The 22192-nt window shown below is 52.5% G+C and overlaps 3 protein-coding genes across 4 annotated transcripts; 1 reads left to right on the top strand and 2 right to left on the bottom strand.

The window, feature by feature from the left end:
* Positions 1-1025: 1025 nt before the first annotated feature.
* Cst8 (cystatin 8 (cystatin-related epididymal specific)) lies at positions 1026-8146 on the bottom strand. Of its 2 annotated transcripts, none has more exons than XM_005380971.1 (4): positions 8010-8146; positions 5520-5820; positions 4360-4476; positions 1026-1186 (listed from the first exon to the last, which is right to left on the bottom strand). In XM_005380971.1, the coding sequence occupies exons 2-4, from the start codon at positions 5748-5750 to the stop codon at positions 1097-1099; spliced, it is 438 nt and encodes a 145-aa protein (XP_005381028.1). In that variant the 5' UTR covers positions 5751-5820; positions 8010-8146; the 3' UTR covers positions 1026-1096. The 2 variants fall into 2 exon arrangements, with proteins under 2 accessions (XP_005381028.1, XP_005381029.1); XM_005380972.1 differs by having other exon boundaries at positions 5520-5817.
* Positions 8147-10567: 2421 nt separating this feature from the next.
* LOC102004805 (cystatin-12-like) lies at positions 10568-13831 on the bottom strand. The gene is made up of 3 exons (XM_005380969.1): positions 13522-13831; positions 11826-11936; positions 10568-10764 (listed from the first exon to the last, which is right to left on the bottom strand). Exons 1-3 carry the CDS (start codon positions 13714-13716, stop codon positions 10684-10686), a joined length of 387 nt encoding a protein of 128 aa, XP_005381026.1. The 5' UTR covers positions 13717-13831; the 3' UTR covers positions 10568-10683.
* On the top strand, positions 13715-21598 carry Cst11 (cystatin 11). The gene is made up of 5 exons (XM_005381138.2): positions 13715-13769; positions 13879-14086; positions 19476-19635; positions 20381-20485; positions 21125-21598. Exons 1-5 carry the CDS (start codon positions 13715-13717, stop codon positions 21281-21283), a joined length of 687 nt encoding a protein of 228 aa, XP_005381195.1. The 3' UTR covers positions 21284-21598.
* The last annotated feature ends 594 nt before the right edge of the window (positions 21599-22192 follow it).

Genomic DNA, 22192 nt, shown 5'->3' with positions numbered 1-22192 from the left:
CCTCACACCCCAGACTCTGAATGCAGCACACAGAGAAAAATGAGGTTTCCCAGAGCGCTCTCAGCACCAGCAGCACCCAGACAGGCAGTCCTCAGGAGGCTGGGGGTGCGCAGGGGATAGTGAGGTGCTACAGGGCCACACTTCTGGGTCTGGTGGCCTCAGTACAAAGACTGAGCTCCTCCCTGTCTGCCTGGCCAGACTGTGAGACGTGGCTCTGGGCTGTGCATACCTTTGTTACACATGGTCTTGTGATTTACACCCAACACTATGCCTGAAACAGGTCTGTTATCTGAGGCTGCAGCAGTGCAGAAGTAACAAAAACATTAAAAAAAAAAGTAATCATGGTGAAGTACACAGAATACGAAGAGCCTTGCTCTTCAAGTCTGTTCTGGAGTGTCAAGTGCATTCACCTGTCCTGCACCTGCTCACCTCGGGAACCAAGCTGCTCCACCCATGGAACAGCTCCCCTTAAACACAGCCAAGCTCGATGATGACTTTCTTCAAAGGGATCTCACCTCCCACCACCATCCTTGTTGCCTGCTTCCTCCTCCACACCCCTCCCCTCACACATACACACATGCACACATATGTACACACACGCACACAGGCACTGACAGCACAGCTTCTCCCGCTCTACCACGCTCATTATTCTCTCTTTATGATCACCTTCCGCATTCACAGGAGCAACCCCCCCACAACCCTCAAGGATACCAGGGGAGGCTGCTGGTGGTGGCACGTGGGTCTCCCACCAGGGGCCGGTTCATCAGTACTCTCAGAGAGAAAGGAGCCCTTGGCCCCAGGAGGCATAGAGAAGACATTGCTGAGTTGGGCCAGTCCTCTGTACAGATTATTACCCAACCCAAGGAGATGCCTCCCGACTCTGCCCTACACTGTGGACCAGAACCTCATTAGATCTTCGAACCCAGAGGGGCATGGAGCAGACCGCAGGGGAGACTATGCTCCCATCCCCATATGAACCTAACATTGAGACAGCAGGCAGAGAGAAACCGGAGAGTACATGGTGATGGCTGGCACTGTCCTTTCTTTTATCTCAGGAAAAGGCAGGGTAGGGTGCTCTTCACTCTCCAGACCTTCCTTAGATTTCAGTGTCTGAGCACTCCTTCTTCAACACCGAGAAATTGCCGTTCCAGGGAAGCGCTCCCACCAAAAAGTTGCAACTCACTCTCTGCAAAAGACAGTGCCACTGAAAATCAGCAATATGCTGAAGAAAAAGAAAAACTCATCCTGTTGCTGGGTGTCAGCTTAGGACTATGCTGGCAGATGGGTCCCCACCCACCAGGGATTGTGCCTAGGAGGCTGTTGGTCACAGGAGTTGCAGCTCAGCCATCAACAGCTGCCCAGAGGAAGCTCCAGTGACACTAGCCCAGGGAGAGGACAAGTGGGCCCGGTGACACCTGCCACAGGGCGATGGCAAGCATGAGCACACTTAGGATCCTGCAGAAGATTAGATATAAACTCAAAGGCTTTATTTAATGCATCCTATAAAGAAAATAAAGCATCTCTATTAGACACCCTGGTGCATGCTATTTCAAGGACTAGATAATCCCTTTTGTGCTAATAACAGGTCAGCAGCGACAAGAGCAAAGAGAAGCCGGGAATCTGACAAGGAACCCTCCTTCCCCTGTCCAGTGTGCAGAAATGGCCAAACAGTGCATGGGTGGAGGGCTGGCTAGAGGGACAGGTGGATGGGCAGATGGACAGGCAAGTGGGCAGGTGGGCAGCTGAGCTGGAAAATGGTAAAGCCATTGGAGATGGAGTCTTTAAGTCTCCCTGGAGCTGAGAAAGAAAGCTTGGTCTCCACTGAGTAGGGGACACAGGCAATAAAAAACATTAAGAGTGTGATTTTAATGCAAATTACTTCAAATTTGAGGACCAAAAACTCCTTCTATCTGTAAAGGAATCCAGAACACAGAAAAAAGGGAAACTGCCCATCCTTATACCAGCAGATCAGCAAAACCCTGAAATCACATGTAACTGAGATTAATTCCAACCCACACATACCCAGTAAACAGCAAAAATCCTAAACAAAAACTAGGAAACTAAAGTCAGTTGCATATGAAACACTGTCCCTAAGCAATTACTTTTCTGGAAATTCTGGTTCCACAGATTTGAGATAAGGCCTGGCCTGCATGTGTGCATCAGTGTGCATATCTATGTGCACATGAGCAATGTGCATGTACCACGTCTTCCATGTGACTGGGGAAGGGGGTATGGGGAATAGCTAATGCACACAGAAGTGAATTTCCTACATAAGAGCTGGCACCTTGAGCCACCTGTGCTCTTCAGGAACAGATGGACACAGTCCTTCCCACTCCACTTTCCAGCTATGGACCTGGCTTCTGCAAAGCACCACGGCAGTAAGGCCACTCCACTGTCCGTGAGGGCATGGCCAGAGAGCACACACACCACAGGCCACCTGGAAAGTGGCCCACAGGAGCTGAGGCCCTCAGCCAGTGAAAGAGACCCACAGCTTGCAAAGCTGCCAGGCGGAACCACAGACTCCCCACACATATCTGTGTGCAGATGCCCAGAAAACCGCAAAGACCACCCTGTGGCAGACAAGTGTGCAGAGAGAGGCACAGATTTGTCAGTGTGACTGGACCTAGCCCCTGCCAGTGAAATAGAGCCACAAAAGTGCTCTGCCACAAGAAAGACAAGTGCTCCCATGTCCCACCTGGAGGAATGGCTCAACCTTAGTGAGTCTATTGTTTTGATTTAGAATACCAGGAGAGCGAAGGAGAAAAATTATTCAATGTACTTGGGTAGAGATTGAAAGAATATTTGATAGCAGAAAACCTTCTTAATTGAAAAAGTAACTGCAGCCTGGAGAGAATTGGCAGTACTTCGTGTAATATTTAATAATAGGATCTGGATCTGGAGACTTGCACTTGAGCCAGGAGCAAGAAGGGCTCAGGGTTGCCACTTGCAGCATTATCCCCAACGCTTGCAGAGACAGGGAGTTTTGACTGTTGATGTGAGCTCAAAACATGCACCTGAAACCCTGCAGAGCCTCAGAAACTTCCAGGGCTACAGAGCTCCTTGAAGGCTTGAACTCTCCTTGGTGTTTTCTACAAACAGCCAAAAGCAACCACTTCCCTAAAACTCCAAAGAGCCCGGGAGAAAATATAAATGCAAAACAGGAAAAGATTAAGAAGAAAGGTAAGGAGGCACCAGGACAGGCACAGCCTGACAGCTTCCTCCTGATGAGTGTCCAGGGCCACCCGGAAAGGGCAGAGCAGTTTTAGTCCGGTTTAATTTGAGCAGTTTTAGTCCGGTGTCACTAGTGTGCATGTTGTAATCCTACTTGGTATTTCCTGCCTCTGTGTGAAGCAGTGGTTCTCAACACACGGTCCCACTGCCAGTGCCAACAATGTCCAGAACTTGTTAGGAATCTTCTTACCTGATTTCTGACCCACTGAGGCAGAAGCACCAAAGGGGGCACACAACCTCCTACAGGTAGACCTCCAGGTGATTCTGATGCTGGCCACACCGGAGCCATGAAGCAGGGAAAGGCGTAAGGACACAGAACAGCTAGGGCCTTCGTTATACCAACCTCACACCCTGCTTCTAGGCAAGATCAGTCCAGGGCTCCCACAAACTCTGAGATCAAGAAGTACAGGCTTAGCCAGGCATGCAGGTGTATATCTGTAATCCCAGCACTCTGGGAGGCTAAGGCAGGAGGATCACAAGTTCAAATCCAACCTGGGCAACTTAGTGACTTAGTAAGACTGTCTCAAATTTAAAAATGGGGGAGCCTGGGGATGTAGCTCAGTGATGGCTCTGGGTTCAATCCAAAGTAGTATCAAAAAATGGAGGATGAAAAGGAGGAAAGGAGGGAGAAGTGGAGGCTAAAGCCCCTGGATAACATCATGTCTTTGAACCTATTTGCTCCCTGACCTCCGTGGAAGCCATGGCTGGGCCAGGAGAATGGGACACTGTCTGGTCTCCAGCACCTGGAGCACACCCAGTGCAGGAAAGCAGCTTCTGATATCAGTGAGGACATTCAAGGGGCTGAGTGAGTGGCTATGGCCCCTGCATCTGGCTAGCTGGGCTTGTCAGGAGGACAGATGTCCCCTGAAGACATGTCAGCAATGTTTCTGCTCCAAGATCCAGGTCAACCAGCTCTCAAGATAGGAGTGGCCCAGTGGACACCCTGTCCCAGGAGGAGAAATGGGGGAAGGCCACTCCCTGGAAAGCCAAAGGCCAGACCTTCTGGGACTGAACACATGGAGAGAGATGGGCTTCTACCAGGGGTCTGGGGGCTTGAGTTTCCCAGTCCCCGGGAGGCCTTGGCTCAGGGCTGCTAGGGCTGTTACACATGAGGGATTTGTCACCTACCTTTTCCAGTATGGAGTTTTCTTCAATGACACAGCTCTCATCATTAGTTAGAGGCTTTTTACAATTGCTGCGGGCAATTTCGACATCAATCATGAACTCCATGAGCCACTCTGTGAGCTGTCAGTCAGCAGAAGTTATATTTTAATTTTTTAAAGTTTGGCAAACACAAAAATCTCCCTGACTACCCTCCCTTCTACCTCCACACATCTTTAGGGGACAGATGGTACTCGCAGCTAGATCTCCTTCACACACTGAGACTGGTTCAGGGTCGCCCAGGACAGGCACTGGGGAAAGGTTTCTCTCCAATGTGGGCTTTCTCAAAGCAGAGACCTTCTGACCCATTTTCTGCCCAAACTCCAGAATGGGCAAGTTGCGTGCAGTGGGCGTGAGAGGAGAAGCCAGCTCCTTTGCCTGGCCCAGCACCTCTCTCCCACTCAGCTAAGAGGTGGAACAGCTGTAGGCTTAGGGTCAGAAATCAGTGTTGACGGAAGTCCTGTCCTCTGATGCAAAGGGCACCACGGGAGAGGCAGAGGGTCTGATTCTCCCTCACTCCATTGCTCATGGCAGCCTCCAAATATTTGAATTCAATTTTAGCTGAGCTCCAGGGAATTAGAAAGGTGGCTCTGGCCTGTCATGAAGGGGACACTGCAGGGACACCAGGAGTGGCCACAAAGCTAACCTTCAAATGATGCAGGGCGAACCTGACTGTCTTCAGGACACTAGTGTAGGCAAAGCATCCTCTAAAACCCCAAATGCTCCAAACTCTGAAATGTCAGAGCACCAGCAGGACACCAGAGCAAGACATCACCACTGACCTTGCCTGGAGGCCGTGGCCACAGCAGCACTGAAGGTGTAGCAGCTATACTGAGGATTGTGTATATCTGTCTTCATTCTATGAGTGTGAGGCGCATGTGAAACATGTGTGAGCTAAGTGTTTACACAAGCTGCCCATCCCCCAGACATCGAATTAGATTCGTGTAACTGTTCCAATGGCATCCGAAACACCTCTGGCCCAACGTGTTTCTGGCTCTCCCACAGTGCACCATTGTCCGGCTGACAGGCAACCATGCTCTTAACCGCATGCGTTCAGAATGCTGTGTGCCAGCACCTCCTCACTTCCTGTTTCTCCAGCAAAGCCCTGCCCAGGTCAGACCCCTTACCTGCATCTGGGCCTGCAAGATCTGGCTCACAAGGAAGATGTATTCGTCCTCACTCTCTTTGTTGTATTCCTGCATGGCAAACCACAGGCACTGCCTCATGTTTGCGTCTGAGATCTCGACAGATTTGAATGGCCTCAAAACCTTCAACGTGTTCTTGGCTGAGTATGTGCTGGCCACTAGGGCCACCTGGATGGTGAGGAGAAGCAGGGACAGTCCCCAGGGTCTGGTCATGGTCTCTGAATCCAGCACTGCCTCGTCCCTGGGGTGGCACTGTGGCTGGGTGGTTGCTCCTGCTACTCTGCTACAAAAGAGGATTAGCATGAGTCAGCTATAGGAGAAGGGTACACCTTGAGATCATAATGCCAAGTGAAATAAACCAAATAAGCATCCTTAAATATGGCATGATTTCTCTCATATGAGAAACCCAAAGAATAAATAAATCAAAAGGCAGAATAAAAGACAGATAATAAGAAATGGGGAGATAGAACTTTTGCAAATGGGAAGGAGGTGGGAGAGACGGAAGGGGAAGTAAAAAGCATGAGGAATGTAATCCCATGAGGAATGTGATCATTATGTACGGCAAATATGCACTAATAAAAATTTAAAATTTTAAAAATGTCAAATAAATATGGATTGGGATTATTCAGGAATACCAGGGCCTTGCAATGGGAATTGATCCTAGTAAACTACATGCATATTCTAGGAGGCTGAGACAGGGGCTATTCTTAAGGCAAAATGAGGGGCTCACAGTAGGCATTTTGAAGCAAAACCTCGGCTGCAAAAATCAACAGGGAGGTGGGATCTCCACAGTCACGGGCTTCCCTGCGAAGTACTTCCTGGGTAAGGTCATGGCAGCCTCTGCCCAGGGCAAGAGCTGTGGAAATTCTTCTGTGAATGGTTCTTTCCCCAGGTGCATGAGCTCAAGACCCCCTCCTTCAGAGTCGCCTGACTTTACCAACTTATTCCTTCATTTTGGTTGGGGCAGACATGTCCTACTCACAGCCATGGCTGCATGCAGCAATGCAGCCCTGCAAAGGTGTGAACGTCTAGCACGGCCATGCAGTTTTGAGTGATATATTTCATGGCCCTTTGCAGTGCTCGGTGTGCAAGTGTGGGCTGCATGGGGCCAGGGTTAGGCTGGGCAGGGGAAGGGATGGGGCAGGCAGTGCTAACCCTGCCTGCTGCACTGGCCACACAAGATAGGTTGATGGAAACCTTGTAGCAGACCTTACACATATGTGTGCAACTTGGTGAGCAATACACAGTGACTACTATAGGGGCTCAGTGACAAAAGCACATGCCCGGTAAGTGCAAGGTCCTGAGTTCAATTCTGGCTGCCCACCCCCCCAAAAACTACACAGTGATTACCAGTAACAGAGTCTCAGCCTATCTACATAGGCTACAGCCTATCTACATATCTACAGCCTGTGTGTGTACCAATGAAGCATAATAATTTATTGTTATTAAGCAGATGTGTAAACTTTCTAATTCAGTTATTAAACTCTGGCTTGTTTATTGATTTGGTAAAATAATTCAGAAAGTTAAAATGCTTTCTTAGCTCTGATATAGAAAGCTCAAAACAGCATCAGGTCATTATTTGCTCATGATGTTGTCATAGTTATGCATACATCATCACTAGTACTAGAAAATAAGTGACTGTTGATTTATCAGCTTTTGTAAAGCACAGTGTTGCAATCAGACATCCGACCCAAAGGAAAAGCTGATGAAATCTCAATTTTTACCAGACTTCTCTCTAGAGAGAAAAATCCCATGCATCCCACTCACTCCTCCTTGAGTCACCACTTTTTGGCAATGTGCACGTTTGTGGAAGATGATTTTCCAGAGTGGACTCCATAGAGTGTGAAATTCGAGTGAGCTTTCTGACAGCACCTGGGAGCACACTAAGAATCACAACCCCTCCCATGGAACAGCTAATGTGTTGATGTAACAAAGTGTAGCAGATAACCCACTGGTATTAGGTTTATTTTGCCTTCTCTAATGCTATAACAAAAATATCGAAGAATAAAGGAAGTTGGTGACTTATACTCACTAACCATGTTATCCATTTTAGGTTTGACCCAAGGTACTCCCTCTCCACTAAGTGTGGCCAGGGCCAACATGGAGGCCACACAGCCACCGGCTGGAACTGGACTGAGGCCCCCATGCAGATTCTGGCAGCCCCTACAGCCCGAGCCTCTCCTAAGGCCGCCCCATTGGCACCACCTGGCTGGGCTCATCCTTAGAGGGTTCCCTCCCGGCTCAAGAATCCCCACCAAGGGCACCTCAGGCAATCTCACCTACCTCCCCTCCTGTCCTGGGAATCTGTGCTCCAGAGCTGCCCCTGTCCAGTCAGGGGCAGGCAAGGGATAAGGGATGGGGCAAGCAGTGCCTGTGCCCCAGCCTGTGCCTGCCACCTCCCCCGTGGTCACCTGTACCTTAGCCCTGTATAAAGGGACTGTGAAAACTGTGGCCCGAGTGTCCCTTTCCTACCTGTCCTGCCACGGGCCTCTTCCTCCTGTGAGCTGGGTTCCAGCCAATGATCTGTGCTTCTCTGGTCCCCAGCACACTCAGCGCCTGGTCAAGGGCTCTGTCCTGCTTTTTGATCTGTCCCTCTCTGAGCCTAGGCCCTGCAGGGAGGTCACACATTGTGATGTGATCCAGCACCTATGACCTGCTTGGGAGGGGGCCTCAAACCCACTGACCTCTGCCCCTCAGAGGGCCACAGACAGCAGTAAGGAGTAACAGAAAGAGCTGCCTGGGATCTGTGGTCTGCCTGTGCGAGGAGCCAGCTGTTCAGCCACCAGCACCTCCCTCCCCTCTCTGTCACGCAGCCCACCTCATGTCAGCATCTGGGCCTTAGAGGACAGGACCCACAACCCCAGGCCCTCAGAGACTGCTTTTCTGTGCAAATCCTGCACCAGCATCCAACAAGTTCCAGGAAGGGTGGAGAGGTGGGCATCTGTCCTGGCTATAGGGATGAGAAGCTCCTGACCACGAGGAGGGTGATGGTGCCGACACCCTGGCAGCCTGCAGCGCACAAATGCACAGTTAACACAAGAGCTGTCTTGTGAGGCCACTGTGAAAGCTCCAGACACCATGCAAAGGACGTAGGGGGGAATTAAGATGAAAGCTTTACACAAATTCAAGCGCATGTTTAGAAACATACTGCAAGCATTACTTACTACTAACACGGTTGTGCTTTGTAACCATGTGGCATGTGAACAGCACTTGGAGTTTCAAGCACCTGGGCCGCACCACACCATCAGACCCAGAATCTCCTATGCAAGCTCGGGGTTTCTCACGCTCCCTGAGAGTACCCAGGTCCCTCTGCCTCTGCACCGTGTACATACTGGCACCTCTGGAACTGGTAGGCACCGGCTTACAGATGGTTTTTGGGTCACAGTTGGAGGAGAGAGGGATCAAATCATGACAGTTCTTGCCTCTCTGCCTCTTGGCCTTCTGACTGGTTATTCCTCAGCTCAGTAGAAGAAAACTTGAGTTGTGTGAGTTTGATTTGTGTTCTCAGTCAACAATAAGCATATTTTTCTTAGGATTTCTTCTGTTAGTGGCTCACTGGCTTAGGGTACCTGAACAATAGGTATGTGTTAAATGAATAATAGACATGACATCCATGAACAATGATGTTGGAGTACATTGACAAAGAGTATGGGGCCCATGAAGAATGGGCATGGGATCCTTGAAAATGGACATTGGTGCAGGAAAATGGACATCAGGTACATGTAAATGGACACTGGGTGCATGGACATGAGATACACGAATATGCCTGAGGACCATGAACAATGAAAATGGACATGAAGTCCATGAATAGGGTCTGGGTACATGTGTACTGAGCATGTGCTTCATGGAAATAAGCATAGAGTCTGTGGGCAGTCAGCATGGAGTCCATTTAAATGAACACAGAGTTCACAAAATTGGTATGAGGGTCATGAGCAAAGAACACAGGGCTTATGAAACAACAGCCCATGGAGCCCAGGAACAATAGGGTCTTGGGGAAAAGGCACGGGGCTCAGGAACAAGATCTCCCCATCCCAGGCCTGAGCACTTTCATGGCCAAGGACGAGTAGCAAATTAGCTTTGCTAAATACACAGATGCAACTTAGGGAAGTCAGCAATACCCTAACACATGGGAGGAGATGTCACACATCTTGCACACAGGTTAATCAAAGGACCAAGGCTGGTCAGGTCACCAACCTTGTGATTTACCCAGGGGCCACCCAGAGCTACTTCCAAGAACCCTCTGCCACCTGCACTATGACATAGGCACGGGATGGGTCAGTCAGGGGAAGGGCAGATATCTGCCAGAAGTTACTCAAATCAAAGTTCCCAAAGACCCAAGGTGGAGGAGGGAAGACCACTGGCCCTTCATTTTGGGTATTCCTGGCGTCTCTTCCCACAGGATCCAGGAGAGGTTTGTCTTTGGAGGTTTGTCATTACAATGCCCTTCTCCAGGGTAGTAGGACTGGCAGCCATGGAGGGGGGGGGCATATAGAGAGGAGGTAGGGATCATAGAGAGGAGGTAGAGATCATAGAGAGGAGATGGGAATCATAGAGAGGAGGTAGGGATCATAGAGAGGAGGTAGAGATCATAGAGAGGAGATGGGAATCATAGAGAGGAGGTGGGGTCCTGTGGTTTCTGAGGTTACCTTCCCACCCTGGAAGGTAAGTCAATCAGGCAGCCACAGTATCCATGAGGGTGTGACACCTACAGTCCCCCACCCATAGGAGTTGCCATTAGGAGCCCAGTCTCTAAGATGGGAGTAGAGGGGAAACAGGTGGCTGCTCCCCGGCAAACTTTTGCTTTCCTTTGAGTGGTGGGGTGAAGGGCATGGAGAAGCAGAGATGAATGAAGAAGTCATACATTCAGGGAAGAATGAATGAATGAGCACAGCAAGCAAAGAGCATACTGCTTCACAAAGCTTATTGAGCACTCCATAGCCACAGCTGACATGACAGTCGACCATGATGACAGATGATCCTGACAATGACATCCATAGCAAATAGCAACACGAGAGGGCACAGAGACTTGGTGAACTTTAAGTGTTATGAGAGGCTTTTAATTGTGCTGGACACCCCGAACTAGAACACAGGACTGTCACGCTCCAGAGGATAAGGATGTTTGTAAGGTTGACCAGGCCCTCCCCGCCTAGATCTGATCACAGGTGCTGTTCACGATGGAGAACTGGGTGATCCACTCCAGGGTCCGCACAAAGTAAGTGCAGCGCACCTGAAAGGAAGACAGAGAGCACAGTGTTAGAAAATGGGGGTGCTCTCCACTCCCGTAGAGCAGAGGTGTCAGAACCACATGTAAAAGAGGAGGAAGGAAAAAGAAAAAAGCAGGGCTGGGAATATAGCTCAGCAGAATCGCCCCTGCCTGGCAAGCAGGAGGTCCTGAGTTTGATTCCCAGTACCAAAAAAGAAAGAAAGAAAAAAGCTGAAACCAATATCAACCAGAGCCCCACAGCGGACAGAGGCTGCTGTTCCACCTGCTGAGCCCAGGTCCCAAGAGGGACTTTGGGCTGTCACTGGTCCCTGGGGCATCCTGTCCTCTCCAGCCTCCCCCACACCCATGCTGCTGCACAGACTGTCCCCACCAAGGGCCTTAATAGAGCCAGGAGCTGTCCTGTGGGTGCCCCCTGTAAGCAAGGCACACCCTCCCCCCAGAAGCTGCCCCTGATGGATGCTCTCCCTTGGGTTCCAAATTCACAACCAGATGCAGTCCGAGCACTCCAAGAGGCTGAGGCAGGAGAGTTGCAAGTTCAACCCTAGCCTGAGCCACTTAGCAATTTAGCAAGACCCCATCTTAAAAATTTCTTTTTAATTAAAAATATAAACGAGCTGGGGAATGTGGCTCAGTGCAAAGGCCCTGGGTTTAATTTCCAGTACCAGAGAAAAATATAAAGTAGAATAAAGTTCCCAGATCCTGTGGACCAGATGCCTGTCGCAGGATGGCACTGTCAGAACTCCGCCCAACAGGAAACGCGCTTGAGACCCCAAACTGGAGGGAGAGGCTGGAGCTCAAGGTCTTAAACAGCCCCCCAGCCCCAAGCATGAAGGGACCCCCAGGGACATCAGGGTCTGCTGCACTCGAGAGCATCAGGAAGGCCAGGTCTGTGGCCAGGAGCCAGGCTGCCTATGGACGGACGTTGTGCCCAGCATGGAGCACTGCAGCTGTGAGAGCAGGGTCAGGCCCTTGCTGCCCAATCCAGGGCCCCCCACCCTGGGCCTTCCTCACTGTCACTTCCAGTCTCAGAAGACCCGCTGCTTGGGGTGATTTCACCCTTGTACCTTCCTCCGTCCTATCTCCTGCTGCAGCAGGCAGTTGTCTAAGTCATCGTCTTGTTTCTTGCACATTGTACGGCCCATCTCCAGATCTATTAAATATGTCTCAGTAGAGAACTGCAAAGAAGAATGGGAGAGCCTGCTGTGAAACAATTTGTTGAAATGTGTCATACCAGCAGAACCAAAAAAAAAATGAGAGGGATCGAATGCGCCTATCAGTAAAGTGAGCATGTCAGGAGCAATGCCTCTCTTTGATTTCTATTTTTCCTTTTAATTCTCCATTCCTCTAAGGAAGGCTGTCCTGTGACTTGGTCATGTCACTCAGTGGCAGAGCATGGCTTTAGCATGAGTTTGGTGTGTAGCTCGGTGGTAGAGCATGGCTTTAGCATGTGCAAAGCCCTAGGTTAGACCCCAGCCCCAACAACAGCAATCATTCATCTAGGGCACCAAACACACGTGGGAGCCTGTCAGCCATGTCCCCACTGAGTCCTGTTGTGTGGGGTGACCTAGAGATGTTTGGGTGACACATCTGCACCGCCATACCCCACATGGCACAGGCACTGATGCTGCTCCTGCTCATCCTTCCATCCAAGGAAGTGGGGTGCTGATGGAGGCTATCTGCAGGAGCCTGGCTTCCCCTCCAGTGAGGCTTCACCACCCCCCATTGTGTGGGTGCTGCCCAGGCTGCTCCAGGGCCCAGTGTGACCAGCTGGCTGTCCTCACCCACCTTCACCTATCCCTCAGTTGGCCGAATCCCCACCCTCCCCCCCATGCTGGGACAAACTCCTAGGTCCCTCCTTGAGTCTACTGTGCCTCACGCTCACAGCAGCTGCCCTTGCCTGCCCCTGACCAAGGACCCCCCCTTGTCCTGGTCTCCAGCTTCTTTGGGCAGCATGGGCTGCTACAGACAGCAACATCTAGTGAGCAGCATGCTGCTCATCCAAGGACCTCATTCAGTGGAGTCCCTGCACCCTGAGCTCAGCCTCCCCTTCAGCACAGCTCCCCCTCACTGTGCCACCTCCTTCCTGTGCTTGCCATTGTCCCCTGAATACACCACTGGCCCAGCCCACGGGCATCTCCTGCTGGCCACTGCTGTTCCCAACCCTCCCATGGCTGGACTCTTCCAGCCCACGAGGCAGGGAGGGCTTCCCCCAACCACCCCCAAAACGGCCCTCGCTTCCCTCTGCCTCCTGTTTGTGACCCTGCTGTTCCTTTCTTTCCTGTTTTCTCACTCTGGGGCTGGGTCTGCTTGGCTCCTGCCTGCCTGGGGTTGTAGCCTAAGATGAGGTTTCCATCTGTTCCTATCCATGTGCTGCTGACTTCTTAGCAGCAATGCTGCCGCCCTCGGCCCACTCCCCTGCACCCCAGCACTGCTAGTCATTGTCCTACAGGTGCTAAACCTCTCCCTCTGTGTGGGCTCTGTCTGTGAGTGCCAGTGCCTCTGTGCCTGTCTCCTACCAGCTTCCTCTGCCTGCCCTTCTGCAACCCTGAGCACCGGGTGTCCCTCCCCTGGCTTCCATCTGCTTCCATTCCTCCTCTTGCCCTGCCTTCGCGGCTGTGCTCTTGCAAAATCAAAGCAGAACCTTAGTTCCTCTCATTAGACCTTGGCTTTCATTTTAAACGTGTGTCCAACTCAAAACTTAGAATCTTGCCCCACCTGGTTCCAGGCAAAGGTGGATCCCCAGAGACTTGGTCCACTCACCTGACGCTTGCTCCGCCAGATCCGCAGGACCTTGTAAAGAAACGGGTCCTCTTGGGCCTCATTGAACTTGAACACAACGTGCTCCACAGACATGACAAAGGCCTTCAAGTTCTTGTCGACGTACACGAATTTGTCAAGGCTGGAAAAGGTCCCCCACATAAGGAGCCCCACAAGCAGTGACACCTTCCGCAGCATGGCTGGCCCCTGTGCAAGCACCCAGCTGGGTCGTGCAGCTAAGGGCAGTAGTGGTGCGGACAGATAGCTCTTGACTCTGGGTGCAGGATTCCGCCCAGCCCCGCCTACCAGAGCTCTGTACTGCTGGCCACCTCCCTCTGCCACTCCCTGGCCTGAGCCAAGGCCATTGGCCATCGGTCATCAGCCATCACCAGGCAGCTCAGAGCAGGAAGAGGCAGCTCCCCCGCCCCGGGCTCAGGGACACTTGCACTGCATGCCTGGCACTACCAGCTCCAGCTCCAGCCCCTCGAAAGCACAGCGTGCAAGCCAGCAGCAAGCTCAACTCTGCTGCCTCCTGCCCTAAGCTGGGCCTCACCTATGTGCAGAGCAGGTGGGTGGTGGGACTCTGGGACCTGAGGGAGAACAAGTTCCAGGCTGGAGCTCTGCAGGGTAGGGAGTGGATGGCAGCCAGCCTGAAGGTGAGGGGCTGGGGACAGAAGACCTGCCAAGAGTGACCCTGGCATCCTCCCCCTCACTCCGCAGTGCCATGGCCTTTGTGCACACTGCATCCCAGTCTGTAGGGCCCAGCCCTGCCTGCCTCCTACTGAAGCTTTCCAGCAAGAGAACAACCACAGGGCTAGCAAGCTGGGGACCTGGGCAGATGCTCCCGGCCGAGGGTGTCAGGACGCCCTATGCCCTGGCCAAGCCTTGGGGACAGGCCACAGGCATAGCAGGGATGCCCCAGGAAGAGACAGGAGTAGGGATGGAGGGACTGGCAGTCCTGGAAGCCATCCTGCAGCTTCCAAGAGGAGGAAGACATTTTGAGATTGCTGACATTGTGGGGCCCCAGAAACACAGCCTATCAGGGTGCGTGCCACCCCAAGCTGTGTGGGCTTCCACCCTCGTCATCGCGTCTTGCCATGGCCTTTGTGCACACTCCATCCCAGTCTCTAATGAGGCAGGAGTCGGCTCAGGGAAAGGCTGGGAAGGCAGGGAGGGCTTGGCCACCTTGGAGCCAAAATTCAGGACTGGATCTGCCTTCTGAGTTAAGCATTTGCCTGGCCCAGGGCACTCAGGTCGGAACACAGTGGGAAAAGATGGCCAGATAACTTAGCTTACATACAGTGAATCCTGGGCAGGTGCCCAGGGGTCTTCTGCAACCCTGGCTGACCCCAACCTTGATGATCATGTCATTGACCGTGAAGATTTGGTCCTCAGGAGTCATAGCCATGACAGTGCCTCCAAGGGCCTCCAAGGGCCAAGAAAGGTCAGAAACTCCACTGATGACAGAGAGGCCCACTCAAACTGCCAATGGCCATATTCCTACCTAAGTCCATGCCCTCCATCCCTCCCCAAACCCCAGGTTTAAAACTCTCAGCACCAAGCCCTTTAGGCCAAGAGTTCCTGGCCATTCCCACCCTGTAAGGAAGACTTGTCTTTTCTCTTTCAGATAAATCACTGATCCTACTGCTGTCTGGGGCATTTGCTCAGGTCTTTGTTCAGCTTCGGCAACCTAGACAGGATCTTGACCCGGGAACAGTGGTTCATCGGGTTGGGAGGATGGGGTTGGTGACCTTTGAGGAGGAGGTGGCAGCAGTAATGGCTTCTCACAGAAGCTCCCAGGATGCTGGCCACACACCCCACATTCCATGAGCCCAGCTGGCGTGTGGCTCCGACCAAGGTCACAGGCGGCTTGGCTGCTGCTTCTCCACCCGAGGAGATGCTCAAGGACATTTCTAGGCGTTGCTGGGGATGTGAGGGCAGCAAGTGTGCAGCACGTGTGTCCTTAGGGTCAGGGCTTTTGTCACCAGGCAGATGGGGACAGGGAGCGGTGAAGAAGGCGGTCAGTAGCACAGGACTCAGTGGGCAAGGCCAGTGGGTCTGGAGCCTGAGGGGCTTGCTAACCACAGTGGGAACCCCTCCCCAGCCCTGGGTGCCTACTGTGTCAGGTGGCGATGCGGAGACAGCCGTGCTATGGACAGCACCCCTGCTGGGGTGCTGCTCATGCTGGGTGCCTGCCTCTGGACCATGGAAAAGGTGTTTGTGGATGCCAGTGAGGATACTGCGTCTCTGTGGCTCAGCTCAGCAAGGTCAGCTCTGAAGCCAACAAGTTCAGGATACCAGAGGGCATGTGGGCTGGGGGAACAGTGAGCACTATCCCTGTGTCCTGAGGACAGCCCTGAGCCTGAGCCTAGCAGGAATGACACTGGATACCAGTGGTGCCACAGATTGCAGTCCAAGGATGTGACTGGAAGGGCTTTCTGCCCTTGAGGCCCCTCCTGTGGCTGAGCAGTCCTGTCCGGGCGCAGAGCCTTTGGCACTGACCACTGTACCCTTCTATCCCTGCCACCTCTGCCACTGCCGTGCAGCCATGCAGCCCTCCACTCCGTGTAGGAGGGAGAGTGGAAGGGGACACCGGGGGAGAGAAAGGAGGGAGAGTGGAAGGTGACACAGGGGAAAAATATGTAACTCTCCACGGCTAGACATCAGATACAATGAGTTCGTGTTCCCGAAGTCAGAGAATGAATTGTAAGGAACAGTGAAGGTCAAGAGTAGGAAAATTTATTGGAGAATAGGAACGGGGAGCAGGAATGGCTCCTGAGAGATAGGAGGAGTCCCAAATGGGCTGCCAAGGAGCCTACTTCTCTGAGAAACTTTATAGAGCAAAATCACAGTGTGGGTACAGGGTGGGTCAAAACTACAATCAACCAATAATATTACAAGTGTAGCCACTTGGGTAATGTTGACCCCGCTGTCCCTGGAGTCCTCTCATGCTTGGGGCTGGGGACTGTTTGGTGCTTTTGTGCTCTAGCCTCTCCCTCTAGTTTGGGGTCCCCAAGGTGTTTCCTGTTGGGTGGGGTTCTGACAGTGCCATCCCCAGATCCTGGAGCCTGAGAATGGGGGTCCGTGCGCCTGGTGACAAAAGCCCTGACCCTAAGGACACACGTGCTGCACACTTGCTGCCCTCACATCCCCGCAGTCCCAGCAACACCTAGAAATGTCCTTGAGCATCTCCTCGGGTGGAGAAGCAGCAGCCAAGCCGCCTGTGACCTTGGTCGGAGCCACACGCCAGCTGGGCTCATGGAATGTGGGGTGTGTGGCCAGCATCCTGGGAGCTTCTGTGAGAAGCCATTACTGCTGCCACCTCCTCCTCAAAGGTCACCAACCCCGTCCTCCCAACCCGATGAACCACTGTTCCCGGGTCAAGATCCTGTCTAGGTTGCCGAAGCTGAACAAAGACCTGAGCAAATGCCCCAGACAGCAGTAGGATCAGTGATTTATCTGAAAGAGAAAAGACAAGTCTTCCTTACAGGGTGGGAATGGCCAGGAACTCTTGGCTTAAAGGGCTTGGTGCTGAGAGTTTTAAACCTGGGGTTTGGGGAGGGATGGAGGGCATGGACTTAGGTAGGAATATGGCCATTGGCAGTTTGAGTGGGCCGCTCTGTCATCAGTGGAGTTTCTGACCTTTCTTGGCCCTTGGAGCCCTTGGAGGCACTGTCATGGCTATGACTCCTGAGGACCAAATCTTCACGGTCAATGACATGATCATCAAGGTTGGGGTCAGCCAGGGTTGCAGAAGACCCCTGGGCACCTGCCCAGGATTCACTGTATGTAAGCTAAGTTATCTGGCCATCTTTTCCCACTGTGTTCCGACCTGAGTGCCCTGGGCCAGGCAAATGCTTAACTCAGAAGGCAGATCCAGTCCTGAATTTTGGCTCCAAGGTGGCCAAGGCCTCCCTGCCTTCCCAGCCTTTCCCTGAGCTGACTCCTGCCTCATTAGAAGCTGAGCATGGGGAAAGGGGTTCTTAACACAGGGCCTATGGCACTAGGTTGGACTCAGGGGTCTCTCACCCTTAAAACTATACACAGTATTTTATGTAAATCTTACTGAGCATTAAAATGGGACTGTTTATTAACACTGGTTTCCATGGGAGTCAGAGGAGAATGCAAAATTTTCCACAGTAGGCAAAGAAGCCACTAAAACATTCTCACTGAGGTTGGGGAACCAAACTGGTGAGGAGCAGAGGACTTGGGGAAGTAGTGCACACTTCCTGCTCTCCTGGCCTGGCAGCCAAGAAGCAGGGCAAAGACAGCCTGGGGTGGCAGGGATACCTGCAAGCCTAGGTCGAAGCCATGATGAGGAGCCCGTGAGTCTAGGCCAAAGCCACAATGTTGCTGTGCAGGCAGCGTCACCCCCACATGAGACACCTCTTCCTGCCTCACAGGTGCTTCTGACCTTGGCTTTGACCCCTGCAATGGTGAGGTTCTGGGTTGGAGCCACGCTGAGCCGCTGGCCATGGTCACTCACTAGAGCTGTGAGGGCAGCTCTGGTGTGGAGCCCAGGGCTACAGAACCCAGCCTGGCAGCTCTGCCCCACCAGGAGGCCCGCGGTGCCCACTTTCTCCTCTCCCGCTTCCATACCAGAAAGGCCTGGCAGCACGGTGGGTGGATGAGGTGGCACAGTCCGTGTGCTGCGGTCAGGCTGGGAAGGAGGTGCATGGGGTGAGTGTTCCCCCAAGGCTGGTGTGGAAGTCTGGGGACCAGGCTTGCCCTGCCACGCAGTCCCTGCAGTGCAGTTCCCTCTTGCTACCACCAAGGCAGTGGGGGCACCAACCACAACCAAGGCTGAGCAGACGCCCTCCTCCTCCAACTGTGTGTCTCTGTGTCTGTTGCAGGACGGGAAGCTGGCAGCACAGCAGCTCTAATACATCCCACGAGACCAGCGAGTCCTAGAGGGGACGGAGACTGAGTGTTGGCTCGGAGTCATTTGAAAGCTGGCCCAGGATGGAGGGCACAGTGGAGTTCACTGGAGAGCCCCAAGTGCCCCTGTAGCCCCTGTGCTAGGTAGGGGCCAGGGCTGCCCCCGTCACTCCAAGGTTGAGCACTGTTACTGCAGAGGGGAGGCCAGGTCTGGGCGTGCAGGGAGGAGGTGCCGGCAGAAAGATCAGAGGGAGGAAAGGGCATCAGAACCCAGAACTAGGGAGGATGTGGCACTGCCCACTGCTCAGTGGCCAGGCAGGAAGGCGAGTGGGTGGCAGGAAAAGAACCCACAGTCCCTGGCAGGAGCCGCAGGGAGTACTGGGGGCTACTTCCCTGGGCTTGGCACCTCAAAGGGAGGAGCTGGGCCACCCACTAGGGCCGGAATTGAAAATCACCAGATCTGCACGCAGAAAGGCACACAGAGTGCCCCATGATTAAACTGCAGGCATGCACTGCGAGGGATCTGTCTGAGTCCCTCCTGCCCCAATAGCCCACTGCTGGATGCTTACATCAGGATTTCCAGTGCAGTGACCCAGCAGCCAGGAGAGGGCAGAGAGGGCACACAGCCTCATCCCTCCCGGGTGGCTGTCAGCTCCACCTCCTGGGTCCCAACATGCCCCCTCTCTTGGCCCTGGACCTGCATCACCCTGGTCCATCCACCAGCACCATATCCTCCTGAGTGTGCATGTGTGTAAGTATATGTGTGTGGGTGTGTCTGTGGGTGCACGGTGTGCACATGAGTGTTCCTGAGCATGTGTGTGCCTGTGTGTGTAATGAACACTGTCTTCTGGGGAAGTGTGAGGTGGGAGTGAGCTGGTGTTGCTGGGGAGAAGCAGGGTGGGAGCCAGATGGGAGGAGGGGACAGCGTGGGTGCCACTGGCCGCACTTAAATCCCTGCGCAGGCAGGTGGCCTGGCACAATCACACTCCTGGGAGGTGAGAGGGTTGAGGGACAATGACCAAGTCCTGGCAGGCCCCACAGCTCCTGCTGGCCATTCTGATGGTGCTGGTGGCCTTCAGTGACCAATACAGGAGGAGGACCTTTGTTAGTGTGAATGAAGAGACGGCGGTGGACAATTTCGTTCCCGAGACCCTGTACTTCCTCAATGACCAGTACAACCGAGACAGCAAGGATGCATACAGCTTCCGGATCATCCGGGTGCTGCAGGTGCAGAGCCAGGTGGGTGTCTCACTCCCATCCTTTGCCAACCCTGCACCAGAAGAGGCCCTGGAGGCCCCCTGGCCCTCAAGATGCAGAGTTTTAGGAGAAACACACTCAAGGGGCTGGTGAAGCCGGCATTGCAGGGGTCCCCAAGGTGAAGAGCATGCAGTCACTTGCCCAGGGCCAGATGTAGCTGTGGTCTCCAGCAGCCCACAGAACTAGTGGGCCACGAGTGTGCACACCGTCTGCTGCCAGTCACACTCCCTGGTACAGGCACAGATGGTAAGAGACTACATGGCCCCCAGAGCCTAGAATGTGCATCATCTGCTCTTTCAAAGAAAGTCTGCAGGCCTGGAGCCCTTAGCATGGTTCATGCTACCCTAGGTAGCCTCAGCCTTGAGCAAGATGGTTCCTGGTGAATTCTCAGGTAGTGGTGGTCGTTATTGGCGAGAAAAGGTTTTGCTGAGTTGTCTGGCCTTGAACTCACAAGCTCACTTTTTTTATTTTTGAGACAGGATCTCACTATGTTGCCAAGCTAGCTTTGAACTTGAGGTCCTCTTACCTCAACCTCCTGAGTAGGTGAATTCTCTTTGAATAGCAAAAAAAGAGGCATAGAAACAGGCAAGAAGAAGAAAGACACCCACCTAGCTGTCCAGAACTGGGACCCTGTGCTGGGTACAGTGTAGAGCAAGCCCCCACGGGCAGCAGCCACAGAGAAGGGAGAAGAGGGCATGCTACACCTCTGGGCCTCCTCTGCCCACAGGTGACTGACCACCTGGAGTATCACATCAAGGTGGAGATGCGGAGAACCACATGCCTGAAGCCAAAGTTCAGCAGCTGCCCCCCTCAGGATGGGGAGCAGTACAAGGTACTGGGCCGACCTCGTTCGCGCTGCACTGCTCAGTGGGGTTCTCTTGAGATCCACAAGACAGCACTGTGTGGGTTTGCTCAAGCTTACTTGGAAGGACTGTGGCCTGCACCTCTTTCCTAGGAGAGGTGACACAGAGATGGGGATGACCAAGGCAGGGAACACTGGGAGTCAGCAGCCAGTGGATTCATCTGAGCATCCAAGTGACAGGGACAGACAGTCCTTGTGCTCCTGCCCCCAGGTCCTCCCAGGCAGAGCTGGAGCAGGGACAGGAAAAGAAATGCAGGGAGGACTCAACTCGTGGGGGCAAGCTGGGGAAAACAAATCCTGTGAATGGCCCTCAGGGAGAGTGCCAGAAAGGCAGCTCATCCCTCAGCATGCTGAGTGCTGACCACAGACATTTTCTAGAATGGCCCCAGCAATGTTCTATCAAGTGACTGAAAGTAAATGAATATCCAGACAGCTCTGGGTTGGAGGAGCAGAGAATAGGCATCATTTCCAGGCCTGACATCTCTGCTTTCTACCCCATGTGTAAATTTCACCTTGCATGTGGATCTTCTTAACTTGACTGTTTGTCTTTTAGTGAATCCAATGCTGCTCCTCTGATCTTTTTAATGGGGAGTTGTTCTCATGTTCTAGCAAATCAATTGCTACTTCTCGGTGCATGTGAACCCCTGGGCTGAAAAGTACAAGATCTTGAAGAAGGAATGCAAGGATCACACCTCTCCTGTGGCCACCACCAAGAAGGATCCCACAGCCCTCAGTGCAGATGATAAACAGGCCCGACCTCTCCCCTGACGACCTTCATGCTGTAGTTCCATTCTTTTTCTTTTCCCTCAATTCTTCAGTTTATAATATTATAATACAGGTGTATGCTGGGCCAACACAGTTTAGGGGGTCCAGATGAGTCTTTAGAGTTCAAAATAAGGCAGAAGAGAGAAGAATGAAGCATGCACAAAACACCTTAACAAGGCAACAACCCAAGAGTATCCACAGGGGAGTCTCAGGAACCTATGAGACTCCCCACTTCATCTCAAGTAGAAAACAAGGAGAATTACGCACACACACACACACACACACACACACACACACACACACACACCAAGGAAGAGAGACCCCCTTCTACAGCTCATCTTAACAAAGAAACAAGGTCACTACTTGGAATAGCTACAAAGGTTAAACACGATCCTGTATGTAAGTTGCTTAACCCCACACCTGCCCAGGGCAGGGATTCAAAAAATGCCAATTGCAGCAGGAAAACTGGTGAGAACAGTGTGGCAATGGTAGTCACTTAACATTAATCAGCAATCAACGCGTTACCCTTGGGTAGGAAAAAAAAAAAAAGAGATCTACCATTCTACCATTTGAGGCCATGAATAGCCTCTACTTTTGAGCCAAGGTTTGGGATTGTTTTCCCTTTGGTTTTGAAGTAATTACATTTTTGCAGGAATTTGCGAGGGCAGTGCAGAGAAGTCCCCTGTGTGCTTCCTCTGTTTCCCCTGATGGCTCTGTCTTATTTTTACAGTCCAAACCTGGCTGCTGTCTCGCATAGTCAAAGACGAAAATTGTGGACAAAGGAGGGGGTTAAAGGGGGTGTGCATTGGGAAAAAAAAGAACACAGAAAGCTCGTGGTAGTTGGGAGAAGTCCCAAAATGGGGCTCCAGAGTGGGTTCTTTGTCCAGGCTCTTTTATGGATAAGCAGAGCAA

The sequence above is a fragment of the Chinchilla lanigera genome, unplaced genomic scaffold, assembly GCF_000276665.1.
Source record: "Chinchilla lanigera isolate Chin_1 unplaced genomic scaffold, ChiLan1.0 scaffold00014, whole genome shotgun sequence".
Lineage (NCBI taxonomy): Eukaryota > Metazoa > Chordata > Mammalia > Rodentia > Chinchillidae > Chinchilla > Chinchilla lanigera.
The sequence above is the reverse complement of the archived record's forward strand: the minus strand, read 5'-3'. Positions and strand labels throughout refer to the sequence as shown.